General features: G+C 40.0%; 1 protein-coding gene across 9 annotated transcripts in view; it reads right to left on the bottom strand.

Annotated features, from left to right (window-relative positions):
* The window catches only part of LOC140197688 (multiple PDZ domain protein), a 224302-nt gene that overhangs the window by 79228 nt on the left and 119180 nt on the right, over positions 1–25894 (bottom strand). For all 9 annotated transcript variants that reach the window (XM_072258019.1, XM_072258016.1, XM_072258015.1 and 6 more), the window contains 5 exons: positions 17174–17348; positions 9617–9813; positions 8099–8190; positions 6987–7068; positions 3925–4005 (listed from right to left, as the gene is read on the bottom strand). In XM_072258019.1, the coding sequence (XP_072114120.1) occupies positions 3925–4005; positions 6987–7068; positions 8099–8190; positions 9617–9813; positions 17174–17348 (627 nt within the window). The remainder of the gene's footprint in view (positions 1–3924; positions 4006–6986; positions 7069–8098; positions 8191–9616; positions 9814–17173; positions 17349–25894) is intronic.

Raw genomic sequence — 25894 nt, forward strand, 5'->3', positions numbered from 1 at the left:
TTCCATTGACATGTTCAAATATATAGACTCTATAGATGAGTGTATTCCCACAAAATCATTCAGAGTCTTCCCCAAACAGAAGCCCTGGTTGAATCATGAGATCCACAATCTGCAAAGCAGCAGATCATTGACATTCAGGTCTGGTGACTAAGTAAGAACAAAAGGTCTAAGTACCATTTCTGGAAAGCCATCTCAGGCAAAGTGGTAATTTCAGACTAAACTTGAATCAGTGAAGGATGCTCAACAGCTGTGGCAGGGCTTGAATGCCATCACCTACTACAAAGTGAAATCAAGCGACATAGCTTGCAACAGGGCTTCGCTTCCAGATGAGCTCAATGCCGTCTATGCTCATTTTGACCGACAAAACATGGAGGAGCCCTTACGAACTCCCACAGCTCCCAATGACCCTGTAATTTCAGTTTCTGAGGCCGACATGATAGCATCCTTATGGAGGGTGAACCTGAAGAAAACATCTGGCCCAGAAGGAGTACCTACGCTGCTCAACTGGCTGGAGTGGTCACCAAATATCTTTAACCTCTCACTTTGGCAGTCTGAGGTACCCACCTGCTTCAAGCAAATTTCAATTACACCGGTGCCGAAGAAGAACGCAGTAACCTGCCTCAATGACTATCGTCCAGTAGCAATTACATCTACTGTGAAGTATTTTGAGAACTTGGTGATGAAACATATCAACTTCTGCCTGAGTAGCAACTTGGAACCTCGTGGCAAAACAGTTCCACAACAGGTGCCATTTCATTGGCTCTTCACTCAACCCTGCAACAGCTGAACAGCAAAGATACATACATCAGGATGCTCTTTATTGAAAGCTTCTCAGCATTCAATTTCATCACCCTTTCAAAATTAATCAATAAGCTTCAAGACCTTTGCCTCAATTCCTCCTTGTGCAATTGGATCTTCAATTTCCTCAGTTGCAGACCCCATTCAGTTTGGATTGAACAACACCTTCTCCACAACCTCCTCCAGCACAGATGCACCATAAGCCTGTGTGCTTAGGCCTCAGCTCTACTCGCTACACTTTGACTGTCGTGCTAAGCACAGCTCCATATTTAAGTTTGCTGATGACACCGCTGCCATTGGTGGAATCAAAGATGCTGATGAATCAGCATATAGGAGGGAGACTGAAAATCTGGCAAGAATGGTACCACAACAATCACTCAATGCCAGCAAGACCAAGGAGCTGATTATTGACTTCAGGAGGAAGAACCAGCTGTCCATGAGCCAGTCAGTGTTATCATTTCAGAGGACCTCTCCTGGGGCCCAGCATGTAAATGCAATTACAAAGGAAGCACGGCAGCACCTCTACTTCCTTAGAAGTTTGTTACGATTTGGCAAGAAAAAAAAGCTTTGACTTCTACAGATATGTGGTGGAGAGTTTTGTTGATTGGTTTGTATGGATACACCAATGCCCTTGTATAGAAAATACTACAAAAAGTAGTGGATACAGTCCAATTAATCATGGGCAAAGCCTTTCCCTGCATTGATCCCATCTACACGAAGTGCTGTTGCAGAAAAGCAGCATCAGTCATCAAGGGCTCCATGACCCAGGCCATGCTCTCCTTGCCACTGCCATCAGTATGAAGGTCCATGAGCCTCAGAACTCACCACCAGGTTCAGAAACAGTTATTACGCCTCAACCATCAGGCTTTTGAACCAGTACGGATATCTTCACTCAGTTTCACTCGTCCCATCATTGAACTGTTCCCACAACCTGTTCATCTAATGTTCTCAATATTTATTAGTTATTTATTTTTATTAATATTTTTTATTTTGTATTTGCAGTTTGTCATCTTTTGCACTCCGGCTGTTTGTCCAACGTGTTGGGTGTGATCTCTCCTTGATTCTTTATGGTTCTTGGATTTACTGAGTATGCCTGCAAGAAAACCAATCTCAGGGTTGTATATGGTGACATATACTTACCTTGATAATAAATTTACTTCGAACTCTCCAATGTTAGAAGCAGCAATACTAGAAGATGGTTAATACTCTCACAGAAAATTGGTGCAATTATCATCCAATCTTGTAACAAAAATACTGTTGCTTTAATGGGAAATTTTCTGAAGTCAGGGAAAGTAGAATCAAAACCCAATTTATTGTGGTTATCTCTCGGAACACTATTTTTCTATTCCTCTACTTTTAAGAAACTATTCTCTGTTGAGAACTAACATGCCACTCAGACAGCAGATGATCTTCACATTCCCAAAACTGGTGAATCATAGTTGGCACCTCTTAGTCTTAGCCAATCTGACCTATATGTGGGTCCAAACTCTGTTCTGTGGCTGATTCTTAAAGGAAAATGAGGAATCTATAACACTGGCATTGCTCGGGACACCAGCATCTCACGAATAAATTGCATAAGGTTTCAGTTAAACTGACTGGAGTTGAATTGGATGTTACAATTGTGAAAATTTAAAAACAAACCTTGGAAGTTGGATGGAACAGGTGGGCTAGTGATGATAACCAATCAGTTTCCCATGATACGCACCATTCACCAATGAGGCTTTGTGTATTTTTCAGCTGCTTCCAGGTTTAACCCTGGAAAACTATTTATCCTGGGCTATAGAAAAGCTACTGGATAAAGACATATTATCTTGAGGGCTGGTAGGACAAGAATTCATTTTTACCTATCTAACCTTACTTCTAACCCTGTAGCCCAACTTCCACCTAGGGATTGTCAATTAGAGCATCTCTCTGCATGATTAAGAAATTCTCCCTTCCCCCATTCATTGGGCATCCACTATCCTGGCTTCAGGCTCCATATCTGGTCCAGGACTGTGGATATTGCATGCAATGATAAGTTAACTGTAACAACTTGAATAGCATTCAGACGGAGAATATGTTCGAAAGAGGGAAGCCTATATGTCAGAGCTCCTATATGTCTGGACTTTTGAATTACCTGATTAATACCCCATTTACTGCTCACAAGCATTACTGTGGACAGCACAGTAGTGTAGTGCCATCAATCAGCAAATGGAGTTCAATTCCTGCCACTGTCTGTCAGGTGTCTATATATTTTCACCGTGAGTTTTTGAGTGCTCCAGTCTCCTCCCACGTTCCAAAGACATATTGTATAGGTCAGGGTCAAGTGGTTAAGGCATTTGACTAGTGACCTGAAGCTCATGAGTTCGAGCCCCAGCCAAGGAGGCGTGTTGTGTCCTTGAGCAAGGCACTTAATCACACAGTGCTCTGTGGCGTCACTGGTGCCAAACTGTATGAGTCCTAATGCCCTTCCCTTGGACAACATCGGTGTCGTGGAGAGGGAAGACTTGCAGCATGGGCAACTGCTGGTCTTCCATACAACCTTGCCCAGGCCTGCGCCCTGGAGAGTGAAGACTTTCCAGGCGCAGATCCATGGTCTCGCAAGACTAACGGATGCCTTTATTAGGGTTATTAAGTTGTGCCATGCTATGGTGGTGCCGGAAGACACTTATGGGCTGCCCCCAGCACATTCCTGTATATGGACTGTGGTGGTTGTTGATGAAAATTACACATTTTATTGTATGTTTCAATGTATAGGTGACAAATAAAGCTAATCTTTAATCTCAATCTTTCAAAACCTACCACGTCCAAGAATGTGGCCATCTAAGTTTAAAGGAAGCACATCATAGACTTCAAAATATTGCTTTGCATCAATGAGCTAGAAATAACACAAAATCTACACTGTTAATTATTGCTGCACCATTCTGTTCAGCAGGAGTTCCTCTAGTCCAATGACACCCAGAGTATTTAAAAAATTTCAATGGCTTTGCTTTTTTACTTTAATATTATTTTATCGGATGTGCCCTTAGTTCCTGTACATCTAGAAATGTTTGTTTCATCAGACACTAAAGAAATATACTACAGTAAGCAGGACGTCAATTATTTTTAGATGAATTTTACAAGCTTTGCAAATTGCAAGAAAGTTACCTTGGTAAGCAGCACATCCTGAGTATTCTTAAATAAAGTTTGACATTTTCCAGCTTGCAACTGAGATGTATTCTGATCTTTCTAGAAAATTAAATTTGAAATCATAATTTATTTTATTAATAATATAAATACTAAAAGTCATAAACAGCATATTCAAAATTCTACTATTACACTGGAAGAAAGCAAATGAACCTCAAATAGCTATTGCTGTAGAATTCATAAAGCAATTTTCATTACATGCTTCATGATTCATGTCCATCATCTCCATTTTGTGTCTGAAAAGCTCAGCCTAGTTCTCAAAGCACATATATATCATTCTCCAAAGGGCAGAAAGACATTTTCTCTTTTCAGTTCATATGGGTTTTGCATATTTTCTATTAGAGATACAGCATGGTAACAGACCCTTCTGGCCAAATGAGTCTGCTCTGCCCAATTACACCCGAGACCAATTAATTTACCAACCTGTAAGTCTTTGGAATGTGGGAGGAAACCAGGTCGCCACAGAGAGTATGTGCAAAATCCTGACAGACAGCAGTGGAATTGAACCTGTAATAGTGTTATACTAACTGCTATGCTAACATGCAGCCCAACTTCATATCTTCATGTTCAATAACCCGAGAAGATGATCTCCAAAATCCCGTTATCTGCACTGTTCTTAACAATTCTTTCTTAATGAACAGAAATTTATGTAACCAATACTTAATTATTAGAGCTCCCAACTACAAATAAGATAATTTTTATCTTCCTGCTTTGTAGGTTATTAGAGATGGCTTTGAATGTTTGAATAATTGTAATATTGTTGTCGGAATTATTTTTTCAGTGTGGTTTTGACACATTAATTAGGAATAGTTGACAGATGCTGTTTTCATCCTCATTTTTTATCCTGAAATCCAAATTCATACCTTTTTTCAAGAATAACAGGTTATTAGCCAGTTATTCAGAGGCCAGTGAGTCTAAATTCAGTGGCAGGGAAAGTACTGGAAAAATATCCTGAGAAACAAGATAAAACTACAATTAGAAAGCTGGGGGTTGATCAGGGTTAATCAGCACTGCTTTGCTAATGGGACACCCTGTCTATTTTTATTGAGCTTTCAAAGAACTAACAAAATACACTGAAGAGGGCAGTGTGATTGATGCTTCATCTATTTTTATTTTATTTAGATATACAGCGGAATAGGTCCTTTTGGCCCTTCAATCTACTCTGCTAGCCTAATCATGGGATTATTTACAGTGACCAAAAAATCCTAATAACTAGTGCGTCTTTGGACTATGGGGGGGAAACCAGAGCACACAGCGGAACCCTAAATATTCCACAAGGAGGATGTACAAACTGCTTACAGAGGATGCCAGTATTGAACTTTGAACTCGATGCCCCAAGCTTTAATGATGTCGCATTGACTGCTTTGCTACCATGGCACCTATGTTGTCACCCTAGACTTCAGTAAGGCCTTTGAAAAGACAGGATGATCCAAAAAAAAATCAGAGCCCTTGGACCTTAGGTCCCAAAGCTGGCTTGTTAATTGGAAACAGAAGGTGATCGTGGAAGGTTTTTTTTTTCCCTGATTGGAAGCCTGTGATCAGTGGTTTATAGAACAATACAGCAGTGTTGATCCTTTAGCCCACAATGTTATATCAACCTTTCAACTTACTCCAAGATCAACCTATCTCTTCCTTCCCGCATAGCTCTCCATTTTTCTTTCATCCATATGCCTACTTAAGAGTCTCTTGGATGTCTCTAATGTATCTGTCGCTACCACCACCCCTGGCAACGCATTCCACATACTCACCACTACGTTAAAAAACACCTGTTTGATACCCTTTCATATTTTACTCCAATCATATTTCAATTATGCCCCTTTGTATTAGCTATTTCTACCCTGCAGAAAAAGCACTGGCTGTCCATCCTGTCAAAGTCTCTTATTATCTTATACACCTCCCTCAAATCACTCCTCAATCAAAACTTCATCATGGCAACGTTGATGGGATCCTTATGGCTTGTTATATGCATTAATAGTTTGAATATGAATGCAGGAGGCAGGGTTAGTAAGTTTGAAGATGACATAAACATTGGTGGTATTACTGACAGTGAGAAGGATAGCTCCAGAAGGATGATAATCATTATTTGGTAAATTAAGTTAAGCAGTGACAGATGGAATTTAATCCTGATAAATGTGAAGCAAAAGATAGGACATGCAACAATGAATGGTAGGGCCCTGGGCAGTATTGAGGTAGAGGCATCCTGGTGTACAGCATGAGTAGGTGGCACAACAGATACTGTATGTAGATAAAGGAGATTAGGTGGTTTATGAGATGATGGCCTTCATTTTGTGGACATAGAAGAGCCTGGAGATTATTGTATAACTTTATAAAACTTTAATTAGACACAGCTGGAGGATTGTATGGAGTTCTCGTCGCCAAGCTATAAGGAAGGATGAGATACCACTTGAGAGGGTGCTGGATATTCTTTGGAATGGAACATTTCAATTATAGGGAGAGACAAGAATAAAGCTGGGTTTACTTTCCTTTGAGCAGACGGGGAACCCGATAAAAGTGAATGAGGGGCATAGAAAGGGTGAATAATTAAGAACTTTTTCCCATAACACAGATATCTAGGATCAGATGGCAGAGGTTTACAGCAAGAAGTAAGAGATTAGAGGGGGCTTGATAAAAATTTATTTCATCTATAGGGTGGCTGTAGACACCAAAGTGGCGAATGCATGTACACACATAGCACTGAAACAGTACTTAGATAAGCACTTGAATTAAAAATTCATAGAAGACTATGCAACAAGTGCTGGTAAATGGGATCCATATCAGTAGGTAATTGATGTTTGGCATGTAGATCGAGAAATGTAAGGCAGGTTTCTGTGCTCTATGACTCCTTGACAGACTTTCACAGCCATATTTTTAAATCCTAAGTACTGCAAAGCAAGTTTTAACTGCTACACATAGTAGGTTTACATTCATCTGCAAAAACAACAGAGAACTGAAAAGGAACTTTCTAATGATAACAATGACACTCCTTTTCATGAATTTACTGGAAACTGAAGAAGCATTTTTACCTCCTGCTGGCTTCCTGGAATGGACACGAAGTCAGGCGATTTTACAGGACTGACTGCCATTTGATTGACCGCATCTGTGCTTCTGTAAAAGAAATGCAAACACTAGTGATTAGTTTTTTAAAAACTCATTTTGCTCTAAATTATTCAATCATTCCCAGCTGCTTTCAAAGATAATGTATTCCAGTCAGATTTGCTCCTGTGTACGCACTCCAGTTAAAATCTTCCAGTTAGATTTGGAGAATGTAAATTTTAGATTATAGCATAAAGTGAAGATCTTCTGGAAAATAATCTATTGTAAGAGAGAACAGACACAGTCAGGGGTGAAGTGCTTGATGTATAACCCTCAATAACTCTACAGACATTGAAAACCTATTTTGTATTTTTTATAATGTAGTTCAGTTGGAAGCACTCTCACCTGCAAGTCAGAAAATTGTTTCAACTTTCACTGTCGAATCTTCAGTTCAGAAACTCCGGTAGCATTCCACAGTTAAGGTGTGATTCAATAACATTAATACTTTACTTAAGATGAGACATTGGATTGAGGCCTTCAACAAAAAAAGTCCTCCAGCACCTAGCACAGTTCTCCTTTTGGACTAATTGATTTTTACAGTTGCAGAATTAATTTAACTAACAGAAAAAAATGAACCAGCAATTAACTTGAAAGCAGCTGGCAATTTTTATAGATTAGTTTGTACTTAATGCTTTTACAGCTGCATAAAGATAGGATACAGGCTTGAGTTTGGAGTTTTCAGACAGTCGCACTGATGTGAAATTAGTATTCCATGCTGCATTTTGTTGCTTTGGCTGCTATGAATAGTCTCAACAGACATCTGCACATGGCTTCAGTAAGATGGTGTTTGACACAAATCAGGGCAAACTTGTAGCAATTTGATCCCTAAACAATACTGAGTACCAAAGCATCATGTACCCACAGTAAAATGTTGCTCCAATGTGCTATTTGAGGCAAGACTGACTTAAAAGAAAGGTACTGATGCAATATCCAAATTCAGATGGTATTAAATATGTAATGGGACAGGACAAAATATTTTAATTGTGTTTGCATGCACTTTTATATCAATAATTTAATACATTCCCAAAAAAATGAAACATACCTGATAAAAATAATTTTGACTTTTGAAGGTGCACTTTTGATTATTGAAGAAGCATTTTGATGACTACGCCCGTACAGTAGCTGCCCATTTATCTGTGAGGAAAGTAAGTCATACAACTGTAAGATTAAGCTTTTTCTCATCAAGTCTGGCTATGTGTTAAGTACCAAAAAGTTTCACTATGCAGTGGGACTAGGGTTTAGACTTCAGTTCTTTTATAATTGACAACCATCTTTTTAATTCAAGATATTTTTATTGTAAATTAATAGTAAGGTCACAATATCAGCTTGTTTGCTTTTAAAGTGCTAACAGTTGGCAAAAATCACAAAAGTGAAGATTGAAAACTTTTGGAAACAATATTGAAATTATTTCTTATTTTTAAATATGAAAACAGATCTTTCCATGTTGTATAAAACTAAACTATGGTACTAAGTGTCAATATATGGCTTGGCATTCACAATCCCATTACATATTAGCTCAAAAACTCTGTCAAGCTGACAAGAGGAAATTATAACCAGAGATAAAAGGTGCTTTATATTTAAAATAAAAAGCTGATAAGCAAAACAGAAATGGAGCAGTGGGGAATAACTCAACTCCTGTTTAACTCCTGAGGATATAGTGATTTCTGGAAGCTGTCCAAAAGAGATTCAAGCGGCCAATTCCTGGTATGAGAATGCTGAGCTGCTAAAGAGATAGATATTCATTGGAGTTTAGAATAATGAGGTGTAATCTTGTTCAAACATTAAGATTTTTACAAGACAGAGTAGATATAATATGTTTCTGGTAGTATGAGGAGCTTAAATGAGGGAACATTTACAAGATTAGAGAGTAGATTATTTAAAGTGAAGTGCTCAAGAATAATTTCTCAAAGAAAATGATGAATCTCCCACTATGGAGGTTTGTTAAGGCTATATTATTGGGGGGGGGGGTGTATTTTGAGAAAATATATAAATGTTTGAAAGATTAGAGAATTGAGGGTTACAGGACATTAGCACAGAAGAGGCAAGACCTGGGACAAATAAGCCAGTATCATATTGAGTGGTGAGGCAAGCCCCCACCCAACCTTGTATCAGTGGCACAGCAGTTTCAAACTCCTGAAAACGCACATCACACACAACCTCCCATAGTCCCAGAACATATCCTACACAGTTAAGAAAGCTCATCAATGCTTCCTCTTCCTCAAGAGGCTGAAGAGAGTTGGACTTTGCACATCCATATTCATGTCTACATTCTACAGAAATGCAGTAGAGAGAATGCTAACAAGATGCAAGACTGCATTGTGCGGAAATGCACTGCAGTGGACACGAAGGCTCTACATAGGGTAGTCAGAACTATTCCACTCATCACCAGTACCAGCCTGTACGTCAAAAACAAAGAGAAAAGGTACCAATAAAGTACCAGTAGCATCATGAAAGCAAGTCATAATCTATTTGAACCTTGATGACAAAATTAATGTATCTGGCCGGTCCATCTCTTTGTTACACGAGTGTCATGTGATTATACACTGAAAGGCATGCTTACCTCCAGCAATTCATCTGCGATCTGTAACCTGCCATCTTTGCCAGCTGCTCCATTGGCATCAATGCCAACAACAAAGACACTCATTCGGGATCGGTCCTTGTTGCCAGCAAGACTGAGGCCAAGGCCACTCTTCCCCTTTTCCAGTTCAATCATATGGAGTTCACCTGCCAGGCTTCCATACCGTTGTTTGATCTTCCCTTCAGGCATAAAAGTCAAGAAAGATATTCACCATCTTCACTTTCTACTTATATCATTTATAATCAAATGCAACCCACTGCCTGAGTTTCAACTTCACCAACAATTTTATTATGCAATAATTTCATCAGCTTGCACCATGTTGCCTGTTAATATTTGACGGGGCAAGAGTACACGAGTTTCTCATTACATTGGAAGCATATTTTAATGCCTTTATTCCTTCAAGGCATGTAGGCATGACACATAGGCTCATTGGTCATCAGCTCTTTGATGGTGGAATATAGAAGACATAAGTGAGCTGTAAATCAGACACTGATTCAAATGGTCTGCTCAGCCAGTGGATTCAACGGTGGTAAAGCACTCGTGTGCTGAGAACTACTGGATGCACTTTGTATCTGGCTGTTAGCTTGACTCTCAAGAGGAATAATGTATCAACAGACACATATTAGAATGGGGTTCATTACCCTTCTCGATAAAACTGCAGTGACTGTGTTCTTATCCTTAATTTTATTTTAATTAATAGTTGATGTTTCAATGCACTGTTAAATCTATTTTTCATAGATAACCACTTAAGATTTAAACAAAAATCTGTAAAACAGTTAGTTTTAAATACTCAGAGACATTTGTATACTATTTTAAAACAAGCAAGCTGTCAGAGGGTTGAGGCATCTAGCAGCAGGACAGCAGCTGAGTTATACAGCATCTTGTAAAAGTATTTAGACCCCAACCATTTGTTCATGTAAATGAGTATTACAACCAGGGATTTTGATCAATTTAACTGAGAATTTTTATTTGTGAGGCACATGCTCCTTTTCACAGAAGATCCCCAAAAAACAGGGAAAATTTCAAAAACATGAAAAACTAAATATTCAAAAGCTGAAATGTCATCCGTTGAGAAGTATTCATCCCCCTTTACTCAGTATTTAGTTGAACCATCTTTCGCAGGTATTACAGCCAGTAGTCATTTTGGATAAGTTTCTTTCAGTTTTGCACAACATGATGGAGCAAGATTTGCCCATTCCTCCTTGCAAACTTTCTCCAGCTGTGCCAGGTTAGTTGGGAAGCACGGGCGCACAGCAATCTTGAGGACTTGCCAGAGATGTTTGATCAGGTTAAGGCCAGGACTTTGACTGGGGCACTCAAGAATATCAATTTTCTTCATTTTAACACTCCATTGCTGTTCTGGTAGTATGCTCTGGGTAGTTGTCCTGCTGAAAGATAAACTTCCTCCCAAGTTTAAGCTTTCTGGCACAGACTAGTAGGATTTTATTAATTCATTTTCTCATCAATCCTGACCAGATTTTCAGTCCCTGCTGCTGAAGAACATCCCCATATCACAGTCCTATCTCCACTGTACTTTAGTCTCGACTGACCACAAGACTCACTTCCACATTTTTAAAGTATCTTCAAAGTGATGCTTTGCAAAGTCTTGACAGATAAAGATGCAGAAGGACTTAGAAAGATTAGGAGAATGGGCAAGAAAGTGGCAAATGAAATTCAATGTTGCAAAATGCATGTTCATGCACTTTGGTAGTAGAAATAAATGTGCGCACAATTTTCTAAACGGGGAGAAATTCCAGGAATCTGAGATGCAGAGAGTACTTGTGTTAACTTGCAGTTGAGTTGGTGATGAGGAATGCAAATGCCATGTTAGCATTCATTTCAAGAGGTCTAAAATATAAGAGCAAGGAGGTGATGCTGAAGCTTTATAAAGCACTGGTGAAGCTCCTTATCTTAGAAAAGATGTGCTGGCATTGGACAGGGTCCAGAGGCGGTTCACAAGGATGATTCCAGGAATGAAAGGATTATCACAGAGGAACGTTTGATGGCTCTGGGTCTGTACTTGCTGGCATTTAGAAGGATGAGGGAGGATCTCATTGAAACCTTTTGAATGTTAAAGGCCTAGACAGAGTAGATGTGAAAAGGATGTTTCCCATAGTGGAAGAGTCTAGGACAAAAAGACATAGCCTCAGGAAAAATATGTGCCCTTTCAAAACAGAGATGCCGAGAATTTTCTTTAGCCAAAGGGTAGTGTTATTTGTGGGATTTGTTGCCACATGTAGCTGTAGAGGCCATGTCATTGGGTGTATTTAAGGAAGAGATTGATAAGTTCTTGATTGGACATGGCATCAAAGGTTACGGGGAGAAGGCTGGGGACTAGGGCTGAGAAGGAGATAGTGAAAAAAAAGGATCAGCCATGATTGAATGGCGAAGCAGACTCGATAGGCTAGATGGCCTAATTCTGCTCCTATGTCTGGTGGTCTATTTCTCTGACTTGCCTTGAATGCTCTTGTTTTTATTTTGGGTGAAAATCTATCATATTGTAAACCTTGCAGAGAGTGGGGACATCTATTCTTATGAATTAATTAAAAACAGATGATCCTCCAATTTTTCTACATCATCAAACTGGTTGAGTTGGTAAAGTAATATACAGTAGCTGCATCTGAGGAACGTTAGTGTCACAATTACAAAGGGGGTGTATACTTTTAATCAATTTTGACTTCTAATTTTTACTAAATTGTTGACAGAGTTTGTAATTTTTCTTTTGATTTGACATTTTATACAATATTTTGCACATTAGCTCAAAAAATCCTACTTTATTATATATTAACTTTAGAAAATAAGACAGCAAAATAGTTGTGGGGTTTGAATACTTTTTCAAGGCAATGTAGCCATTGCTGCTGCTTCCCTTTAGCTTGCTGCCCAGTTCTGTAATGACCAGACCTATGTGTCGATATCAAGGACAGTGGAGTTATGTTGGCAGGGGTGGAAGAGGATAGATGTCTAAGCAGTGGGCAGAATAAAAAACAATCTGCTCTATTCATCAGCATTTTCTGTTTAATTGGCAGTAACCACTCAAAACTTACTTCTGGGTCATGCATGAAGGCTGAATCATTGCTGCATGTATGATAAATAATCAACCATAATGGTGTTAGGAAATTAACTTGGAACCAATGCTATCCTACTAGTTGCATTATTTTTAATTTTTATATTGATTTCTTTCTTTTGATTTGATTGAATTCTCTAACTTAAGATATCATGGTTTTTCTTCCAGTATAACTTTGTTGTTTAAAGTTAAATTGGACAGCTATATGGACAGGAAAGGAATGGAGGGTTATGGGCTGAGTACAGGTCGGTGGGACTAGGTGAGAGAGACAGTTGGGCACGGACTAGAACGGCTGAGATGACCTGTTTCCGTGCTGTAATTTTTATATGGTTATATACAAGAAATGCATCCTTTTTCTCTCTTTCTCGCTGCATAAAGCCTGAATTGCTGAATATGTCCAGGTAAGGCAGAACATCAGGAACAAATTATACATCAGCAGTGTGTTCACTCTACCAAAGAAACAACCTTGATTTCACTGACATTTCGTAGCTATCCAGACTAACATCTCTCTTTCTCAGGCCTGAAACGTCCTTCATCTTTCCTGAGATGCTGGCCGACCTGCTTAGCTTTTCCAGTATTCTCCATTCTCTGTGCTTATACTAATTGATTTGGTTTCCCTTTTCCCATGTGCATAATTTTAACCTAATAGGCAGGTCACATCACCTTACTATTAAGTATGCATTGCAGAGACTTTTATGTTTAATGTACTGATAACTGTCCTCAGTAACACACACAAAATGCTGGAGGAACTCCAATACTCCAGGCAGTATTTTGTATGTGTTGCTTGGATTTCGAGCATCTGCAGATTTTCTCTCTGTTTGTGACTGTCCTCAGCAAGCCTTTTCAACTCATCCTATCACAAATACTACTTTTATTCAATACATCTCTTTTCCATCCTCTCTCCAACTCAAAACTAACTTACATCTCTCTTTCCCAGTTCTGACAAAGAGTTGCATACCTGAAATATGGACTACGCTTCTTTCCTCAGATGCTGCCTGACCTGCTGAGTTTTGCTTGCATGTTCTGTTTTGTTTTAAGATTTCCAGCTTCAGCTATTGTATTTTTTGATTTTCATCTAACAACAGATTACTGTGGCATCTCCATCATAACTAAATTAGCCCAAGGCATTTCACAGGAATAAACAATATCTGCCACAACAGTCACATTATGGCAACACTCACAACACGCTGGAGGAACTCAGCAGGTCGGGCAGCATCCGTGGAAACCATCAGTCAATGTTTTGGGCCGGAACCTTTTGTCAGGACTGAAGAGGGAAGAGGCAGAGGCCCTATAAAGAAGGTGGGGGGAGGGTGGGAAGGAGAAGGCTGGTAAGGTTCCAGGTGGAAAAAACAGTAAAGGGAAAGATAAAGGGGTTGGGGAGGGGAAGCAGGGAGGTGATAGGCAGGAAAGGTGAAGAAGGAATAGGGGAAAACACAATGGGTAGAAGGAGGTGAAACCATGAGGGAGGTGATAGGCAGCTGGGGGAGGGGGCACAGTGAAATAGGGATAGGGGAAGGGAGGGGAAGGGAATTACCGGAAGTTGGAGAATTCTATGTTCATACCAAGGGGCTAGAGACTACCTAGATGGTATATGAGGTGTTGCTCCTTATTGATGGACTGGAAGGACTGTTTGGGGCCCTGAATGGTGGCAAGAGAGGAGGTGTAGGGACAGGTGTAGCACTTACGCTTACAGGGATAAGTGCCGGGTGGGAGATCCGTGGGGAGAGATGTGTGGACCAGGGAGTCGCAGAGGGACTGATCCCTGCGGAAAGCGGAGAGGGGTGGAGAGGGAAAGATGTGCTTAGTGGTGGGGTCCTCTGCCACCTTCAACAGGAGTCCTTCCGAACAGTCCTTCCAGGTGAGGCAACACTTCACTTGTGAGTCTGTTGGAGTCATCTATTGCATCCGGTGCTCCCGGTGTGACCTCCTCTACATCGGTGAAACCCGATGCAGATTGGGGGACCGCTTCATTGAGCACCTCCGCTCCGTCCGCCACAACAGACAGGATCTACCGGTAGCCACCCACTTCAACTCTGCTTCCCATTCCCATTCGAATATGTCCATACATGGCCTCCTCTACTGCTATGATGAGGCTAAACTCAGGTTGGAGGAGCAACGCCTCATATACCGACTAGGTAGTCTCCAACCCCTTGGTATGAACATGGAATTCTCCAACTTCTGGTAATTCCCCCCCTCCCTTCCCCTATCCCTATTTCACTCTGACCCCTCCCCCCAGCTGCCTATCACCTTCCTCATGGTTCTGCCTCCTTCTACTACCCATTGTGCTTTCTCCTATTCCTTCTTCACCCTTCCTGTCACCTCCCAGCTTCCCCTCCCCCACCCCTTTATCTCCCCCCCCCCGCCCCCCACTGGTTTTTCACCTGGAACCTACCAGCCTTCTCTTTCCCATCCTCCCCCCCCACCTTCTTTATAGGGCCTCTGCCCCTTCCCTCTTCAGTCCTGACGAAGGGTTCCAGCCCGAAACGTTAACTGATCGTTTCCACGGATGCTGCCCGACCTGCTGAGTTCCTCCATCGTGTTGTGAGTGTTGCTTTGACCCCAGCGTCTGCAGAGTATTTTGTGTTTACAAGTCACATTATGGGATATTAAGGCAAATGGCCAAATAGTTGGTAATTTTTTTTAGTATCTTGATGAATTTAGTAGCTGTCGACTCGGAGATCAAACTTGTAGATGATCAACTGGCTACTGAGAACTGGAGGAGCAAACAGTGTTAGGATTGAGAAGGCCTTGTGTGAGCTGACTGCTTCATTAGCCCATGTATTTATATCTAATGTCATTTGGATGATGGATATATTTTTAATAACAATTAGTGTAAAACATTCATATCTTAAGTTCCAACTGCTGGTGCTTTGCAGTAAATGGCCCAATTTGCTTCATATTTCCAGCAACATCTAAATGTAATCAGTTCAAAGATTATGGCTCTGGATAACAAAATTCCATTTCACTCAGGGTAAAACCAATCAAATGTGAATGAGAGCAAACAGGGATAATTATACTAGCAAATCAAGATGCCAACTTTAAGTTAAAATATCTGTAATCAAAACATAAGAACATAAGAAATAGGGTGCAGGAGAAAGCCATCCAGCCCATTGAGCCTGCCCCGCCATTCAATAAGATCATGGCTGATCTGTCTGTAAACTCAGCTCCATCTACCTGCCTTTTTCCCATAACCCTTAATTCCCTTACTATGTAAAAACCTATCTAATTGTTTCTTAAATATATTTAGTGAAGAAGCCTCAACTGCTTCCCTGGACAGAGAATTCCACAGATTCACCACTCTCTGGGAAAAATAGTTTCTCCTCATCTCTGTCCTAAATCTTATCCCCTGAATCTTGAGGCAATGTCCCCTCGCTCTGGTCTCACCTACCAAAATGGAAACAACTTTCCTATTTCTACCTTATCTATCCCTTTCAAAATTTTGTATGTTTCTATAAGAGCCCCTCTCATTCTTCTGAACTCCAGAGAGTATAGTCCCAGGTGACTCAATCTCTCTTCATAGGTTAACCCCTTCATCCCTGGAATCAACCTGGTGAACCTCCTCTGCACTGCCTCCAAAGCCAGTATATTCTTCCTCAAGTATGGAGATCACAACTGCACACAGTACTCCAGGTGCGGCCTCACCAGTACCCTGTATAGTTGCAGCTTGACCTCCTTGCTCTTGAATTCAATCCCTCTAGCAATGGCCAACATTCCGTTTGCCTTCTTAATAACCTGTTGTACCTGCAAGCCAACTTTTTGCGATGACAGACTAAAGCACTTGTAATGCTAATTATTCCCTTCATATTCTGTAAACTATTTGACAAATTTAAGGAACTTTTCTTTGAATTCTGAACATAGATGGGAGTAGAATGTAACTAAGCTAACTCATATCTGTTAATAAGAGAGACATGCTGAATCAGTGAGACGATGCTTTCTTTGGGAAGTCTGGTTATCAATGCATTTTAAAACCCCTAAAGGACTACCTATACAGCAACACCCAGAACAAATTCTATTGTTTCTGTTGTCATCATCAGAGTACTGACTGATGGTTACTATATTCAATGAGGCTTCTGACTGACCACCCATGACTAATATCAAAAGTTTGTTGAGTCTTTTCAAAAGTTGCATATCACAATACCCAAAAGGAATATTTGTACAACAAGGATTTACACGTTTACACAACTGTTTTTAATTAGTATTGATAATTGTACAAACAGATCCATATACAGGTCCTCCCCAGCTTACGAACACTTATGACTTGTGTACAGCCGGCATGAACAAGAGTTTGGGAGACTGATCGGATGGACATATTAACTGCTGTGGGGCTGCAGGCATTTTGTGCCTTGTGGAACTCGTCTTACAATCAATCTACAGGAACAGCACTTTGCAGTTACCTGGGGAGGACTTGTAACGGATATATTTTAATTGATAAGCTGCAATGCCATGTTTTTTTTTTAAAATCAGATATTACGTACTCCAGCTGTAACCAAATTCATCATCTTCTTCCAATTCATCTTCTGAGTTGACACTACTGTTCGCTGGTAATGTTGCAACATTGCTGATCTCTTTTTCAATGGATTCAGGCTGTGATGGCTGTAAACCTGTGAGTCCCGACGTTATTTCAGTCTCTATATCTGGTTGGCTGGATGCCTACACATTTAAGACACACAACAGAGTGAGGCACAAAGCAAACAACAAATAAGATCAAGTTTATATCATCTTCAATCTACTTTCAGATACTGTATGTACATTTATCTCCAGTATAACATTGAGGGTTTTGTTTTTTCTAAAACCAACTGAATATGCATTAACCACATAATCCAAAAAAAAAAGCACAACCAAGACAACACTAGGAATATCTTCACTAATGAAATGAAGATTGGGTAGTACAATATTTAGGTTATGACAATTTGATTTATACCTGAAATGCATTCTGCCAAATTTGACTGTTAACTTCACAGGTGCGTTATTCAGAAGAGCTGTTCTGTGGTCATTCATAAGGGAATAAAAGGAACTGAGCCACAACAACCCCTAAACCTGTTTCCCTATTCCTGACTGATTTTCTACTTCAGTTCCAATTCATATACAGTGGCATGCAAAAGTTTGGGCACTCCTGGTCAAAATTTCTGTTACTATGAATAGTTAAGCGAGTAAAAGATGACCTGATTTCCAAAAGGCATAAAGTTAAAGATGACACATTTCTTTAATATTTTAAGCAAGATTACTTTTTATTTACATCTTTTACAGTTTCAAAATAACAAAAAAGGAAAAGGGCCCAAAGCAAAAGTTTGGGCACCCTGCATGGTCAGTACTTAGTAACACCCCCTTTGGCAAGTATCACAGCTTGTAAACACTTTCGGTAGCCAGCTAAGTCTTTCAATTCTTGTTTGGGGGATCTTCGCCTATTCTTCCTTGCAAAAGGCTTCTAGTTCTGTGAGATTCTTGGGTTGCCTTGCATGCACTGCTCTTTTGAGGTCTATCTACAGATTTTCGATGATGTTTAGGTTGGGGGACTGTGAGGGCCATGGCAAAACCTTTAGCCTGCGCCTCTTAAGGTAGTCCTTTGTGGATTTTGAGGTGTGTTTAGGATCATTATCCTGTTGTAGAAGCCACTCTCTTTTCATCTTCAGTTTTTTTACAGATGGTGTGATGTTTGCTTCTAGAATTTGCTGGTATTTAATTGAATTCATTCTTCCCTCTACCAGTGAGATGTTCCCCGTGCCACTGGCTGCAACACAAGCCCAAAGCATGATCGATCCATCCCTGTGCTTAACAGTTGGGGAGATGTTCTTTTCATGAAATTCTGCTCTCTTTTCTCCAAACATACCTTTGCTCATTGCGGCCAGAAAGTTCTATTTTAACTTCATCAGTCCACAGGACTTGTTTCCAAAATGCATCATGCTTGTTTAGATGTTCCTTTGCAAACTTCTGATGCTGAATATTGTGGTGAGGATGCAAGAAAGGTTTTCTTTTGATGACCCTTCCATGGAGGTCATATTTGTTCAGGTGTTGCTGCACTGTAGAACACTGCACCACCACACCAGAGCCTGCTAAATCTTCCTGAAGGTCTTTTGCTGTCAAACGGACGTTTTGATTTGCCTTTCTAGCAATCCTACGAGCACTTCTCTTGGAAAGTTTTCTTGGTCTTCCAGACCTCAACTTGACTTCCACCGTTCCTGTTAACTGCCATTTCTTAATTACATTACGAACTGAGGAAACGGCTATCTGAAAAACAGTATAACATCTTCTTATAGCCTTCTCCTGCCCTGTGGGCATCATTTATTTTAATTTTCAGAGTGCTAGGCAGCTGCGTAGAGGAGCCCATGGCTGCTGATTGTTGGGACAAGGTTTGAGGAGTCAGGGTATTTATAAAGCTTTGAAGTTTGTATCACCTGGCCTTTCCTAATGATGACTGTGAACAAGCCATAGCCCTAATAAGGTAATTAAGGTCTGAGACCTTGTTAAAAGTTATCCGAGAGCTCAAATCTCTTGGGGTGTCCAAACTTTTGCATGGTGCTCCTTTCCTTTTTTCCCCCACTCTAAAATTATACAAAATAAAAATAATACACAAACCTTGCTTAAAATGTTGAAAGGAATGTTTCATCTTTAACTTTATAACTTTTGGAGATCAGTTCATCTTCTACTCACTTAACTATTCAGAGTGACAGAAATTTTGACCGGGTGCCCAAACTTTTGCATGCCACTGTATCTTTCTGTTCTCTTGGATTCTAAAATAAATCAAGCACGTAGCTTTGGAAATACTTAGTGACAAAATATCCATGACCCTTCTGTGTACCTATTTTTAAAGAGTCACAACCCTGAATGATTTTCTGCATGCAGAAGTATTTAAGGCATGCACCAAAGCAGGCGTAGGAGGGGTCAGCTGTCAAAGTCAACACGAGGTTCTCCTGATTTATAGATTGTGTTGTAGGCCCTACAATGTAGGGTGCTCAATGTCTCCAAATGAAATGACAAATTTGATGTTCATATCCTATCAGCATCATGCAACATTGTATCTATCACCAGGACTTAATATTCATCCACAGGTACATCCCACACAATGCATGCATCATCTTAAACCACGGAAGACGCAGCATCAAAACATACTGCATGACATTCACCAACACCTTTCAGCTTCACTGCTTAAGACCAGGAGAGCACTTGTGGCAGAAGTGATCTAGCATCCTTCCTTAAACTTTCTACTAATTACAGTTTTATTGGAAACTACTAACATGTCAACACTATCTTAATTTTACTCTTACACATACCCGATGTGACATTCAGTACCTCCATATGCATCTTTATGACTGTCTGCTGCACTTAATGCAAAATCCTCTACAGCAGTAATTGAAAAAGACTGCTAAATAGTTTGTGAACCACCTCTGCTTCAAAAACACTGCCCCTTTGTTGGTCACTTGTTTATTTTTAATAAATTACTCAGAGGGCTTTGAACTGCTGGCAAGACTCAGATTTATTGTCCATTCTTATATGTTGCCAACTTGCTGAAGCAATTAAAAGTCAACAACATTCTCTGCCATACTTCCATTTTGAACCCTCTGACTTTGGCTTCCCACAGCATTTCGATGAAGCTCAATGCACGCTCAAGAAACAACATGTTTAGATACTTCATAGTCCACTGCTCACACGATATTCAGCCATTTCAGGTTCTAACACTGCTCCCATTTTCAGTAAGATTTTCTTGGCAATATTTTGCTATTTCCATTTCATCCGAATTTATTTTTTGTTAACTTGTCCTATTACCATCCACTTAGCTTTTTATTATTTAATCATTCCAAACTCCAATCCTGTCTAGAATGTTGATTTGTTTTTCTTCCTTATGTCTTGCCTTTCTGAGCATCAAAACTCAAAGAATATCAAACTTTTTCCAGCTATCGAGGAATGTCATTGATCTAAAATATCTCTCAGATGCTGTAGTTTGCTGAATTATTTTAATATTCTATTTGTTCTGTGGCATAGACACAAGAGTCATGAGAAACTACTGAAAGGTCAAGTGAGCATAATGAGTGTGTACCTTTCCTACAACATAATCAGTTAGTAAAGACTGGGCAGGATTTTAGAAATGTGATACTCATTAGGCTTTTGATCCAAATGCCACAATCTTAAGCACTACAGTTTTATAACACCTTGACCACTTAAAACTAAGATTTACTTTTTTGTTGTAATTGTGCCCTTTCTTTTAAAAATTTGGTACAATCTATGCTTTTCTTGCGAATGTTGCTTATATGATGTTACATGCTTGTGATTATGCTGCAATAAGTGTTTCATCGCACCCATGCATACATGAACTTGTGCATATGTCAATAAAGTTGACTTTAATTACCTTTGATTTTCTTATAAAAGAAAATGATTAACTGGCCAAATATTTGAAATACAGCAGCAGAATTATGGAACAACATTATGGAACTAAGAAACAGGGATGAACTATAGATATGTTTAGAACTCATACACGATAACTTCAGAATATTGCTAGAATTTCAGGATGAGAAAAAGTAACAGTCTTCAAAAATACAAGCTGGTTCTAGTGATGGAACACCATTATCTTATTCTAAGATACAAACATCAAGAGGAGAGCAATATAAATAAATGTGAGTCTTCAGAGGGAAAGACTGGAAAAATTATAAATATATTTTGCTTCTTCACTGGAGAGGGCACAGTATGCGTTTCATAAATTATGAAGAACTTAAATGTAACTAACATTAGAATATAGCAAGTACTAGTTAACTTAATTAGACTAAGCATATTAATCATTCCACTATAGACTAGATGCGCCAAGGGCCTGTTTCTATGACTCTAAGACAAATACCTGAAAAATCTCTTAGAACAGATAGATTGCAATCCATATCCTAAAACTGATCAAAATCCACCTCCATCAAGATGGCACTGGCAGCACATATTGACATTTTGCAAGCTGCTCACAAAACTTCTAGATATGCCTCTGTTGGACTACTATCACTGTAATCTGCAGCCTGTATTTTCACTTTAAGTAACATATTTTTAAATCAGCTTAACAAATAGTGATTTTATGATCTTATAAAGGACTTGGCTAACTTAACTCATAGGAACACAGTAATGGCTGAAAGAGAGAGACGAGGAAAAGACTCTAAGCCAGATTAAAACTTTGGGGTGTGAAACTCCTCTACCCAGTACTTTGTTAGAAAATGTAGTCTCTGGAGAACAAGACTGAGGACCCAAGGGCAAGACTGCAGTATCGGAGGGAAATAAGAGAATGTTGAGTTCTCTGTTTCATGGATTCATGACAAGGTATTGAAAGCTGCGATAAGCAGACAAGAAACAGCCTACCCCAACACCTTTCAAATCATTGTTGGTGACTTCAATCAGGATTGCTTGAAGAAATTCCTACCCAATTATCACCAACATATCACCTGCAGCACCAAGGGTTCCAGCACACTCGACCACTGCTATGCTACTATAAGGAATACCTAACATTCAATCCCTAGATCACACTTCGAGAAATCTGACCATCTGGCTGTCCTCCTCCTACCTGCATACAGGCAGAGGCTAAAGAGCAAGGCTCCAGAATTAAGTCGCAGAAGCCAGAGGGGCAGTTACGTACGGGATTGCTTTGAGTCAGTGGACTGGCCCATGTTCAAGACTCATCAGAGGATCTGAATGAATACGCAATGGTTGTCACAGACTTTACAAAGTCAGCTGTGGATGAGTGTGTCCCCATATCACTTAGAGTCTTCGCTAACCAGAAGCCCTGAATGTACCAAGAGATCCGCAATCAGTGGCATTCAGGTCTGGTGACCAAGTAAAGTGCCTGATCCAGATATGACCTCTGGAAAGGCATCTCAGCTGCAAAATGGCAATTCTGGACCAGAAGGATGCTCAATGGCTGTGACAGAGCTTGGATGCTTTCACCTCCTACGAAGTAAAACCAAGTGACACAGGTGACAACAAGGTTTTGCTCCCAGAAGAGTTCAATGTATTTTATGCTCACTTTGAAAAACAAAACATGGAGGTACCTTCACAAACTCCCGCAGCCTCCAACGAAGCTGAGATTTCAGTCTCTGAGGCCAATGTGAGAGCATCTGTCAGGAGAGTGAACCCATGGCAAGCACCTGGCCCAGATGGAGTGGCTAGCTGAGTACCAAAGGCCTGTACTGATCAACTGACTGAAGTGTTCACTAATATCTTTAAATTCTCACCTCAGCAGTCTAAGGAACCCACCTACTTCAAGCAGACTTCAATTATATTGGTACCCAAGAAGAATGTGGTAACCTGCCGCAATAACTATCATCCAGTAACATTTACATCCACTGTGATCCACTTTGAGAGGTTGGTGATGAAACATATCAACTTCTTCCTAAGAAACGACTATGATCCGCTGCATTTTGCCTACCACAACAGGTCAGCAGCAGATGCTACTTCACTGGCTCTTCACTCAAACCTGGAACATCTTAAAGGTGAACATGCACACATCCGGATGCTCTTCGTAGACTACAACCCTGCATTCAACACCACCATCCCCTCAAAACTAATCAATAAACTCCAAGACCTAGGCCTCAATACATCCTTGAACAACTGGATCCTTGTAAACCTCACTTGTAAATCTCAGTCATTTTGGAAGGACAACAACATCTGCTCCACAATCACCATCAGCACAGGTGAACCACAAGGCTGCTCTACTCACTTTATAACTATGACTGTGAGGTTAAGCATAGCTCCAACGTCATATTTAAGTTTGCTAACAACACCACTGTCATTAACCAAATCAAAGGTTTGTGGAGAATTAGCATATAAGAAGGAGATTGAAAATCTTACGTGAGTGGTGTCCAACACAACCTCTAACTCAATGTCAGTAAGGCCAAGAAGATGATTATTGATTACAGGAGGAGAAAACTGGAGGTCAATGGCCATCCTCATCGAACCTTAAATTCCTCAGTATTATCATCTTAGAGGATCTGTGCTGGGTTTTCCTTTTACAAAGAATGCACAGCAGTCCTTCTACTTTCTTAGAAATTTGCAAAGATTTGGCATGTCACCTAAAACTAACAAACGTATAGATCTGTGATAGAGGGTATACTGTCTGATTGTATCAAGGCCTGGTATGGAAACATCAATTCCCTTGAAGGTTAAAGCCTATAAAAAGTAGTGGATACAGCCTGGTGCATCACAAATACAGCCCTCCCCACCAGTGAACACATCTACAAGGAGCGATGTCGCAGGAAAGCAGCATTCATTATAAAGGATCCCCGCCATCCAGGCCATGTTCTGTTTTTGTTGCTGCCATGAGGAAGGTGGTACAGGACCCTCAGGACTCACTCCATCAGGGTCAGGAACAGTTATTATCCCTCAACCATCAGGCGCTTGAACCTGAGGGAATAAGTTCACTCAACTTCACTCACCCCAACACTGAATTGTTCCCACAACTTATGGATGCTTCATCACATGTTCTCAATTTTTATTGCTTTTTTTCCCCTCTTTTTGTATTTGCAGAGACTGCTGTCTTTTGTCCATCTTGTACGAGGCTTTACATTGATTCAGTGGTGCTTCGATGCATCTACTCTAAATGCCCGCAAGAAACTGAATTTCAGGTTTGTAAATGGTGATAATAAATTTACTTTGAACATTGAAACTCCATAGATTACAATAATATTAGTACTAATGTAGTACTGCTATTCAAATACAAAAGCAGAAAGAAAACAACCTTGGATTGGTTAGCTTTTTGCAAAAATACTACAGATATTATTGAATTTTAACCTACATTAAGGGAGCAGCATATATATTATAGCCGACTGGTGGTGTAGTGACATCCACACTGGACTTCCAAGCGAGTGTTTCTGGGTTCAAATCCGGCCAGCTCCTTGCACGCTTTCTATCTGTGCTCGGTTGAGCGTTTAGCTAGCAGCTCGACGGTGTAAAAATTAAATACTAAAGAAATGGCAATTGCCGCCCAATGTGCCCCAAGGCACAGAGGAACAACAACAATATATGTTGTTTTACAATGGTCTGGAATTGAATCTGTGTAGAAGAGATCAATTAGTAGTTTCCTGTCTGATACTGACATTTGGCAAGGATATTTCAATGTAATTCTCGTTATGATAATGACAAATCTCAATTTCTCTAGTCTATGAAGTTTCTTGTAAAAGGTAAATGTGAAAACACCATTCTAGTTGAACCTTAGAGAAAATAACACACATAAAAGTTGCTGGTGAACGCAGCAGGCCAGGCAGCACCTCTAGGAAGAGGTACAGTTGACATTTCCAGCCGAGACCCTTCATCAGGACTAACTGAAGGAGGAGCTAGTAAGAGATTTGAAAGTGGGAGGAGGAGGGGGAGATCCAAAATGATAGGAGAAGACAGGAGGGGGAGGGATGGAGCCAAGAGCTGGACAGTTGATTGGCAAAAGGGATATGAGAGGATCATGGGACCGGAGGCCTAGGGAGAAAGAAAGGGGGAGGGGGGAAGCTCAGAGGATGGGCAAGGGGTATAGTGAGAGGGACAGAGGGAGAAAAAGGAAAGAGAGAAAAAGAATACATATACATCTCTCTCTCTCTCTCTATATATATATATATATATATATATATATATAGATATATATAATAAATAAATAAATAACGATGGGGTACGAGGGGGAGGTGGGGCATAAACAGAAGTTAGAGAAATCAATGTTCATGCGTATTTTGCACTGATGACATTCTCACTTAGGACTGAGCCACAGTTAGGAGGTATGATTAGTAACTTTGCAATAACACTCAAATATTTTATTTCCGTCGAATCAAAATCAACAAGGCATAGGCTAAGGTGAGAGGAAACAGCCTTAAAGGAGTTCTGAGGAGTAAGTTTTGCTTTAAACACAGAGTGGTTGATAACAGGAACTCAGTGTCAGAGGAATTGTTACAGTGAAGTGTAATTACAGTGGATTCTAGTTAACTGGGCCATCAGTTAATCGAGGCAGCCACTTACAGTTGCAAGAAAAAGTCTGTGAACCCTTTCCAATTATCCCAGTTTTCTGCATTAATAAAGTGTGGTCTAATCTTCACTTAAGTCATAATAATAGACAAATACAATCTGCCTGAGGTAATGACACACAAACCATTGCACTTCTTCTTGTCAATACTGAGTACACCATTTAAACAATCACAATTTAGCTTCAAAAAAAGTATGTGAACCTCTGGAGTAATGCTTTCTACAAAAGCTATATGGAGTCA

The sequence above is a fragment of the Mobula birostris genome, chromosome 5 (genome assembly GCF_030028105.1).
Source record: "Mobula birostris isolate sMobBir1 chromosome 5, sMobBir1.hap1, whole genome shotgun sequence".
NCBI lineage: Eukaryota > Metazoa > Chordata > Chondrichthyes > Myliobatiformes > Myliobatidae > Mobula > Mobula birostris.